General features: G+C 36.5%; 2 protein-coding genes across 2 annotated transcripts in view; both read right to left on the bottom strand.

The window, feature by feature from the left end:
- Nucleotides 1–4578, bottom strand: part of cubn (cubilin (intrinsic factor-cobalamin receptor)) — a 76209-nt gene extending 71631 nt beyond the window's left edge. The window contains exons 1-5 of the mRNA XM_005747480.1: nt 4456–4578; nt 1756–1851; nt 1503–1541; nt 1299–1400; nt 643–746 (exon numbers count right to left, since the gene is read on the bottom strand). Coding sequence (XP_005747537.1) covers nt 643–746; nt 1299–1400; nt 1503–1541; nt 1756–1851; nt 4456–4578 — 464 coding nt within the window. The remainder of the gene's footprint in view (nt 1–642; nt 747–1298; nt 1401–1502; nt 1542–1755; nt 1852–4455) is intronic.
- A 2873-nt stretch (nt 4579–7451) lies between these two features.
- The window catches only part of trdmt1 (tRNA aspartic acid methyltransferase 1), a 17488-nt gene continuing 15125 nt past the window's right edge, over nt 7452–9814 (bottom strand). Inside the window, exon 11 of the mRNA XM_005747463.2 lies at nt 7452–7786. Within this exon, the coding sequence (XP_005747520.1) occupies nt 7686–7786 (101 nt within the window). The 3' untranslated portion in view covers nt 7452–7685. The remainder of the gene's footprint in view (nt 7787–9814) is intronic.

Genomic DNA, 9814 nt, shown 5'->3' with positions numbered 1-9814 from the left:
AAAAGAATGACAACTCAAAATGCACTGAAAAAGCAATCCAAGACCTTTTCAAGGGAAATGGCCAAGTGAGTCACTTGATCTCTACCCAGTGCAGCATGCTGTTAAGTTATCGAAGACAAGCAGTGACTGAAGGTGGCTGCTGTAAAGGCCTGGCAGAGCATCAGAAACAACTTTTGTTGATGTTCATGGGTTCTAGACTTTAGTCTCTGGATTTTCATTCAAGTGTTAAAAAAACGTAATTATTTCATTTCAAATTCACTGTCAAGGTGTACAGAGGTAGAATTACAAAAACTTTCTTTGTCCACTGTTTGTAAAGCTAGCTGTGTGTTACAAGCTAAGGACACACTATACTGGACCTCTGCTGTCTAATCTTACATATACACAATACTAATACAAAGTGGGTACCATGAGTGCATCTGGCATTCATACTTTACACTGCTTGATAAATACACATTACTTTGTTTTCTTATTGAATCCTAATGGCATCAAGGTTTCTTTAAAAAATGGAAATCCTTCAGGATGTGGAGGAGAAAGTCTTATGGATCAAAAGATAGATAAGAAAAGACATGAGGTGACATAAGCCAGCATAATGTAAAGCACTCATAGAATTAGTAAGTAAAAAGAGCAAGGCATAAGACTTACCTGAATGATCCAGCAGTGTTAACACAGGTTGCCCCATTCTGACAGCCTTGTGACGTTCCTGAATAGACCTGACATTCATTTACATCTGTTGCACAGTTAGGACCCTAACACACAGACACACACACACACACACAGAGAGAGAGAGAGAGAGAGAGAGAGAGAGAGAGAGAGAGACAGAGCAAGAGAAAACATGGGTTCATCAAAATATAATGCAGGAAAACAAGGACCCAACGAAAAGGAACGCAGTAAAGTCTTATACTAAAACAGTACTGGGATTAAAAGTTTGAGGTTTCTGGGTATTATTTTATTTAGTAATATCACACCCACGTATTAATCCATCCATTCTCTTCTGCACATCCATATCAGGGTTGCAGACAGACAGCCATTCACCCTTCAGATTCACACCTAAGAGCAATTTAGAATCATCACTTAACCTAACCCCACTTACTGCATGTCATTGGAGCGTGCAGGCATGCAGACACAGGGAGAACATGCAAACTTTACACAGAAAGGTCCATCCACACAGTGGACTCGAACCAGGGACTTTTTTTGCTGCGAGGCAACAGTCCTAACCACCGACGTTGGTAAATGTCTACAATCCATACATAACAACCTGTAAAAGTTATGAAGAATATGAAGAACAATACTGAACTCACCCCCCAGTTGCCGGGACATATACAGTGATATGAGTTTAATAAGTTGAGACATGTTCCTCCATTCTGACAGGGATTACTGCTGCAAGACACCCTCTGCACTGTCTGCAAGGGGAAACAAGGGAAGACATGATATCTAAGGTATGGTAAACAGATTAAGCCATGACCATCAACTTCAATAGAAGTTCTTGACTTTTTCTGACTCACCTCTTCAAGTGTGACCACTTTATTCTCAAGTGTTGAAACCTGAAAAGAAAGAAAAGAGGCAGTGTAAATATGTTTGATGACAATGGCTACATTTTTCATTATAAGCACTTCACTTTACTGAATCAAAATTATTCATGGGTTAGGGTAAAATAAAAGGAATGAAGTGAACATAAGTAACACGACCAGTAGTAAATAAGTTAATGGCAATATTAAAAATGATTTTATTTACCACCAGGAACTATCTTTGTCCTACCTTGGTATCAAGCTGGTTTAGCTTGTTGGTGATATCAGGAGGGATGGCTCCTCCGTGAGATTTAATGTCGTCAATGTCATCTTTGTTGGTTTTAATCTGCATTTAGAAAGTCCATAACAGACGGTTCAGTGTTAAAAAGCTTTAAAGGAGGGGTCTAAAACATGATTTGATTCTTTTTAGTCATAGTGCATTTGTGATTAAATTTATCAGATAAGAATAAAGTAAATGAGGTAAAAAAGAAACTATTCATATGTTTGCATTTTTAGATTAGCTTAATAAACTAAATATATTTTAGATTTTTAAATATTTTTGGTCTCCATTCACCTGGCTGCCATTCAAATAAAAAGTTAACTTAAGAATTTACTTCCCATCATCATCACTATCCTGAAAATTATTTAAAAAAGGCTAAAGCTTTTATTTATGCAATAAAAGATTTCACCATCAACCTAATGTACGGTCATATGAAAAAAATACTGCATGAACATTTGTTGCAAACGTTTACAATAATCATGTGTGTTTGTGTTTTTAGCCTTTTAAGGCCTACTCTGGACTTATACTCGAGTATATTTCAGATCTTCTGTGGCCTGTCATAATGTTAGGTCCTTAGCCAAGGCTCTTTTAATTATTTTATACATGCATTTAATTTGCCTGTTTTTGAATTTATGCTGCTAGTCCCCTTTTGCCTTTATCGTTTCTCAAATGTTTTGGGGCTGCTTGTTTTCTACCTTGTCTTGTAAAGCACTTTGCAAATTTGTCTGTTGTTGTTTGTTGTTGTTTAGAAAAGGCTTTTACCAATTTAACTATATTATAGGGTTATTACACCTGTTTTTAGGTTTTACTTCCGTATTTATTTTTATCAACTATAAAATAAAAAGTAACAAAGGCTTGACATGCAGTCATGCTGCAGTTGACATGCAAATGTGTGAAAGTACTCTCCAGGAAGCAACATCATCTAATTATCAGAACATGTTTATTACTTTGAAAGAAGTTGTAATGGTGGTATGTTGGAGCAGCAGTTTATCGGCAGCTGAGAGGAAGAGGTTGGATAAACTCATCAGGAAGGCCAGCTCTGTTCTGGGATGCACCCTGGACCCAGTACAGGTGGTGGGAGACAGAAGGACTCTGGCCAAAATAACATCTCTGATGGACAGAGCCTCCCACCCCATGCATGTAAATGTTGCTGAACTGCAGAGCTCCTTCAGTGACAGACTGCTGCATCCTCGATGCATGAAGGAGCGTTTCCGCAGGTCCTTCCTCCCTGCAGCTGTCAGACTGTACAATCAGAACTGCTCCCAACAAACACAGATGTTTACATCAATGCTGTAACTACAATAAGTTAATTAACCGATTCGCACTACAACCTGGTTTGCCTCTTACCTGTAGTTATTTTTATTTCATTTAATAACTGTACAGTACTCTGTATATAGTAACCATTGTCCTTAATGTAAATATGTAAGAAAAATTGTGTATGTTTCTGTTCCGTGTCCTGTGTACTGTTTGTTTGTATATGTGTCTTTTTGGCTGCTGTTACAGCCAAATTTCCCCTTGTGGGACAATTAAAGGATTATTCTATTCTATTCTATTCTATTCTATTATATTATATTCTAATAATAATATGTGTCAACACATTAATATGATTGCCAAAAATGTATGAAATTTGATTACCATTTGATATTTTTACACATAAACATGTCTTCATTTTACACACAAACTGAAAGGGGAGATTTATAAATCATAGTATTTGAGTATTTTTCAGGTATAGATGGGGTTCCTCCTGCAATCCTGATAAGGATAAGCATGGAGATTATAGCTGTGTGTCTGTCAGACTGTCTGTGTTTATTTATGTCATATATAAAATGATGAAGTGAAATAAATTGAAAATAAACAACGACATCTAGCCCACCTTCTGCCCAAGAACCAAACATGTCTGAACCCTAATTACAGTGGTCATAATACAGCATCTTAACTTAGAAATCTTTGAGCTATAACTCAAAAATGTTCCTCCCCAAACATAAACAAAAAAAACATTCATTTTATCTATATTAGCCTTAGCACCTACTCATAAAACTATTCATCATAAAAATGTTGAAAAATTTAATGCCGTACTGACTCAAATGTATCTAGCCCTGAGCTTTGGTCTTGCTTTGTTGGCTTCCTAACTTGTTAATGATTCACAGTGTCATATGATGAGCAGCAGTGTTTGGTCGTTAAAAGGTGATGAGATGTTATAATTACATACTTCCAAAAGTCAGAGAGAATTTATTGGGCTGAGAAATCAGAAAAATTGCTTTATTGTTCCAGTGCGAGTGGCAGTACAAACATTTGTTTTAACTACTAGATTGAAACAAAAGCACCAAAGTAATTAGTGACTGGATAAGACAGTGAACTGTTATCTGTGTGGGAGCATACCTGTCTGCTAGGAATGGAAAAAATTACATATTATAAACATTATTAATTTTAATTAAGCAATTTGTTATTTTTCATTCACTTTGTTAGGATGCCATTCACTAATAATGTGACATGACCTTTGCTTCTGTTTTTGAGGCTGTCCCTGTGTGTTTCAAAATGTGGATGTTATATACCATAACCATCACAATCGTTGTGCCTTAAGTCACTTACTATCATTGAAATGACCATCGCACGGAGGCAGTGATCTTGTAAAATAACAAAAGAAGAATATTTGCTGCTGGTAAAGCTTACTTGACTCAAAAGTTGGGTGAGGTCTTCATTTCCCACTTTAACCCGGCCTGACGCTGAGGTCTGGAAACGGATTTCTTTATTGTCACCAGTTGTGAAGACAAGGTGACCATTATCTGACACCATGGAAGGCCTAAAGATTCAAATGTCCAAAATTCCATTTCATATTTAGGTCGGTAAAGGCAATGGTTAAAAAAATGGGGTCGACTTATACTATTACAAATACATTTATTCTCTTAGAATCAAAGCTTAAGACAAACGTGATCATCTGCATAACATGGCATCTTAATGACATGAAATATTCAAAGAAAAGCGTAAAAAAAATTTTTTTTTATAAACACCAACTCACTGGTCATTGCTAATCTTCCTTTGGCTTCCTTGTTGTGCTGGGTCATTCAGCTCTCCTTGCAATCCCACCAGAAGGAATACAAGTGCGTAGTATAGCCGCAGTGTCCCTGCCATGGAAAATGGATGTGATGCATGGACACCCTCAGCAACTCTACTGGGGTTTTACATGCTGCCACACTCTAATGCTCAAGACTTTGACCTGACAGTACAGCCATAAAGTACATCTCAATTTGCCCCAAATGGTTAACTATAGTTTATTTATTGTGGTTTATTATGGTTTAACTATGGTTTATTGTTGAAAAAGAATGTCACTCACATGATTTTAAGAAATAAGTAACCCATTTCAGGTGACATTATGTGCATAGCGTAAATTTGCAGATCTCAGACATGGTTAACGTTAAACAAAGACTGTTTTCATACAAGATTTTTATATCTTTATTAATGAACCTTCCATGCTTCGACCATGATTAAATTATGGCAAATTAATTTAGAATTCTAAAACTCATATTGCATGTTTATGAAAAAATTTTCCCACCTGAAAGTCTCAGAGCCTTGGTTGATTTTGCCATAAAGATGCATTTCTTTATGTTTATAATATGAACATTGTCAAAGTTACAGGCATCTGAAGTACATTGGGTGTAAGAGTTGTTTTTTTTTTATGTGTGCATTTTTTCCAACATTGTTAAGGGGGGGGGGAGATTTCTGATAACTTACTGGACAAAATATCAAAGGCTGCATTCTGGGTACCTGCAAATCAACAAATCATTGAGTAATTGTGATAGATGGCTGCTCAAAACAGTTAATTGCATATGAAAAGCCTCCTTTACATTTTGAAAGGCTCATCTAGCTGTGATTCATGATAGCTTTCCAATACTGTAACAATAGTAGTACAACGCAAAACATGAGCCAATATTGGTAGTTACATAAAAGATAACTCACATGAGTGTGACATGAGTGACTAAAACATTTGGACAGCTTCAGCTTTGTGCACTCATTCCTTCCTCTATCCATAAGAAAATATTACCAAAAAATATTCTGTTGTTCTTGTTGTTGTGGGTGCAGGAACTTTAAAGTGATTAATATTTCTGCTGTATATGTTTAAAAATTTAGCTCATTTGAAGTAATTTATATTGTCCAGCATCATATTCTGTAGAGCAAATGTTTGTAGTGGCTTTCCTGAGAGAACCACATCTATCAAAAAGTCAGCTCAGAAAAAATCATCAGCTCAGAAACACAGACCTACACCTGGATTTATTTAAATAATAAAATATATAAGTAACAACAAAATCCGCTGAATTAAAAGGCTTGAGCGGTGAGTGACATAATTAACCGTCACTCTCTAATGAAAAGCTGGTTAAACATATTAGATGCTGCTGAGATTGCACCTGTTCAACTTGCCTGATTTATTAGAACAGACATAGTGAGAGCTACTGCCTCCGCTCTTCCTTCAGTTTACCTGCGCAAACCACTAGAAAAAAAGCTACTGGCCTGTCAGCTTGCTCGACTCCGATCATTGCTAAGGACACACGGCATTAAAGGGATAGCTACAGACTCCAACGAGATTGAATCCGCCGACTGCGGCCACAAGATGGCGGTAATGTAACGTCCAGATGTTATTTGGCAAGGGGCATGACAGGGCTGTTGGAGACTGAAGGAGAATTACTTTTGTATGTTTTAGTTGATGTGCATTTTTAGATTTGACTGTCCTAAGAGAATGTCGGTGCTTCAGATCATCTAAGCCATAGGTGTCAAACTCTGGCCCGCGGGGCAAATTTGGCCCGCAGCCTAATTACATTTGGCCTGTGGAAGCATACCAAATTACTATCAGAGCAGGCATACTTATATTATACAGTATTAAGCTTTGCTTGTTCCATATTCAGTTTTTCAGCAAAACGTGTTTGAGTCCATAAGAAAAGATTCATTCTTATATCTGGAGGAATAAATATATTTCAATAAATATATTTCAATAAATATTAACGTTAGCCCGCGACTTTGTTCCAGTTTAGAATTTTGGCCCACTGTGTATTTGAGTTTGACACCCCTGATCTAAGCCTTTTTTTGTTTCAAGTTTGATGATTATGGCTTACAGCTAGAGCAAAAATCAGAAAACCAGTCCAAAAAAAGGACAACATAGAAATGTCTGCTGTGAATTGAATTGACTTTGGACTCGCACAAAGAACCGCCAACAACACCAACAGATGACAATGCACCCCATCAGCACAGAAATGTATATACACTTCTGTTTGTCGTGCTGTCCTGTTTGGCAGGAAGCTGTGCGCTAGGATCAGTGTGTATGGAGCTCAGCTAGCAGGGTGCCAATGAGATCAATGAGAAATGTAAACTACGTTTAGGTTATAAACGTAAAACTATTCCAAGTTTACATTTCTTTGAGCAACCAAATTTCACTAATACTACTTACTGATACACAGAAATGACAGAAGTATACTGTATGGGGAAAAAGAAAGGCAAAAAGTAATTAAAGGTTAAACTGTATATATAATAAACTAAGTAAACCAAATGCATAAATGTATATACTATAGAAATGTAACAATATTCACAAAAATAACAATATTGTTAAATAAATGAATAGTTGAATAACTCTAGAGTAAATACTGTACAAAATGTGCTCTACAGTTTTTAGACTTATTTTTATTAGAAAATATATTGTGATGAGAAAAAAAAAATCACACTGAAACAGAAGATATACACACATGTGAGAGGCATTCATTTTAAATTGGCTAATGGTGATCACAAAAACTGTTTTTGTGTTTTAGAAATATTAAAAGAATGACCATTCATACAAAATCTCAACTATACATTCAGCTATACAGGGGCATTGTAATATCATCCAAACATGTACAACAATGGTGTCTTCCCCAGAAGTGCTAGGAGACCAACAGCTGCAGAAGTTTTGCCACCACAACAACATTGAGGCTGTTTCCCAGTAGTCTATACTGCTGAATGGTAGGGATCTTCTCTGGAAAGACTGCAAACAAAACAGAAAAAAGTGATAAAGAAAATATATAAATACTGGGCCACGTTATTATTCATGGCTAAAAAAAGAAGAAACAGATAAAAAATAAATCAATAAAGTGAAATATATATATATCTGTCTACACAGAGAGCCAATAGACATGGGAAACCACATGTTACTGTCTAGCATAGAATCGTTTGTGAATCGCTTTGTGTATGTGCCGACGGACCTGTATTTAAAAAAATAATTAAACAACAAGCAAATACGAATACAATCCACTTCATGTTTCAGCAAAATAACATATGAATTACAAGTCTGTGTCTAACCATTGCAGCACATTTCTGTATGTATGGGCCCAAACAATAACATTGTTTCATAGTTCAATTATGTTGTGTGGAACTAATCCTACAAGTGTATGTCAGGTTAAGCATATGATGCTTAATACATGTTTAATAATTCGATGTAACAAAAGGCTTCTTAACTTGTACAGAAAAGTAAGATGTTAGATGTAAATGATGTTTTATACTTTTACACTTGAAAACAGAGTCTGTTGTTAAACGAATGATAATTCTGCAGAAGACGCCATCTACGATGTATTCTTCCTAACAGCAGTAGTGCCATGATAGGTGGCAAAAATATAAAGCCACAATACATGTATTGTGTATATAATTATATTTCTGACTTAACATTGTTTGATATTCTACATTAGAAGGAGAATAAAAATATATTAAGATACAGTGAGAGAAATCTGCTGATCCCCTGCTGTATTTGAAGTTTGTTTGCTTACAAAGAAATGAGCAGTCTCTAACTTTAATGGTAGTTTCATTTTAATCGAGAGAGACAGACCAGCATGTGTATGTATATAAACCACACCTGTCTACTGAATCAGTTTCTTCCATTTCAATCTCTCCACCATTATGTGCAAGAACAAACAGTTGTCAAAGAACACCGGGGACAAGATTGTAGACCTGCACAAAGCTTGAATGGCATCTGAGAAGATGAAAATTGATTTTACTGCAATTACATGGAAATGAAAGTTACATAAAAAGACCATCAGTTGCTCTCAGTCTGGAGTTCCAATCAATATTTTGGCCCATGGGACGAGGATGATCATGAAGTATGTGGCTGAACTACAGAGAAGGAGCTTGTTCTGCTTCTGAAGGCAATTAGGACCACAGTCCCCAAGAACACCACTGGTAACCCACTATGCCGTAATGGACCGAAATCTTGCAGCGCCTGCAAGGTCCCCCTGCTTAAGAAGGCAAATGTACAAGCCTGCTTGCTAACATCTAAATTATTCAGAGAAGGCTTGGGAGAAACTGCTATGGTCAGATGAAACCTAAAGGCTCTGGCATCATCTTGAGTGTTTGGAGGAAGAGAAATGATGAACACCATCACCCAACTCAAGCGCAGACGTGTGAACGTTATGGTTTCGGGTTGTTTTTTTCTAAGTGTACAGGATGCCTTTGCTGCTCTGAAAGCCAATGGACGGGGTCGAGAACCAGCTTCTGTCAGTCAGAACACTGAAGATGGGTCATGGGTGGGTCTTCCAGCACGACAATCACCCAAAATATACTGCCAAGGTAACAAAGAAGTGGTGAAAGAAGAACCAGATTAAGGAGTGGTCTAGCCAGTTTCCAGACCTCAAGCCTATAGGAAATCTGTGTAGGGAGCTTAAGCTTTGAGATGCCAAGCTAGAGCCAAAAGATTTAGAGAGTTTCTGTAAAGATGATTGGATCAAAATCCCTCTTCCAACTACACGAAACATCTCATCTCTGTACTTGCCAACAAGGGTTTCTCCACAAAATACTAAGTCATGTCATTCTTGAGAATTAAATGCTTATTTTATAGGGGAGCAACGATACACAAAATTCATGGTTCGGTTCGGTACTTTGGTGTCACGGTTCGATATTTTTTCGATACAAAAAAAATGTTCATGCTTTTTTAATTTGTCATTTATTAAAATTATAAATATATATTTTAACTCAAACGTACAGTTTTTAAATGTAATGTTGCTGAAACAACAAAGTAATAAAAATA

The sequence above is a fragment of the Pundamilia nyererei genome, unplaced genomic scaffold (assembly GCF_000239375.1).
Source record: "Pundamilia nyererei isolate P.nyererei 1_Seehausen unplaced genomic scaffold, PunNye1.0 scaffold00198, whole genome shotgun sequence".
NCBI classification, from domain to species: domain Eukaryota; kingdom Metazoa; phylum Chordata; class Actinopteri; order Cichliformes; family Cichlidae; genus Pundamilia; species Pundamilia nyererei.
This window is presented reverse-complemented; position numbering and strand designations above follow the sequence as displayed.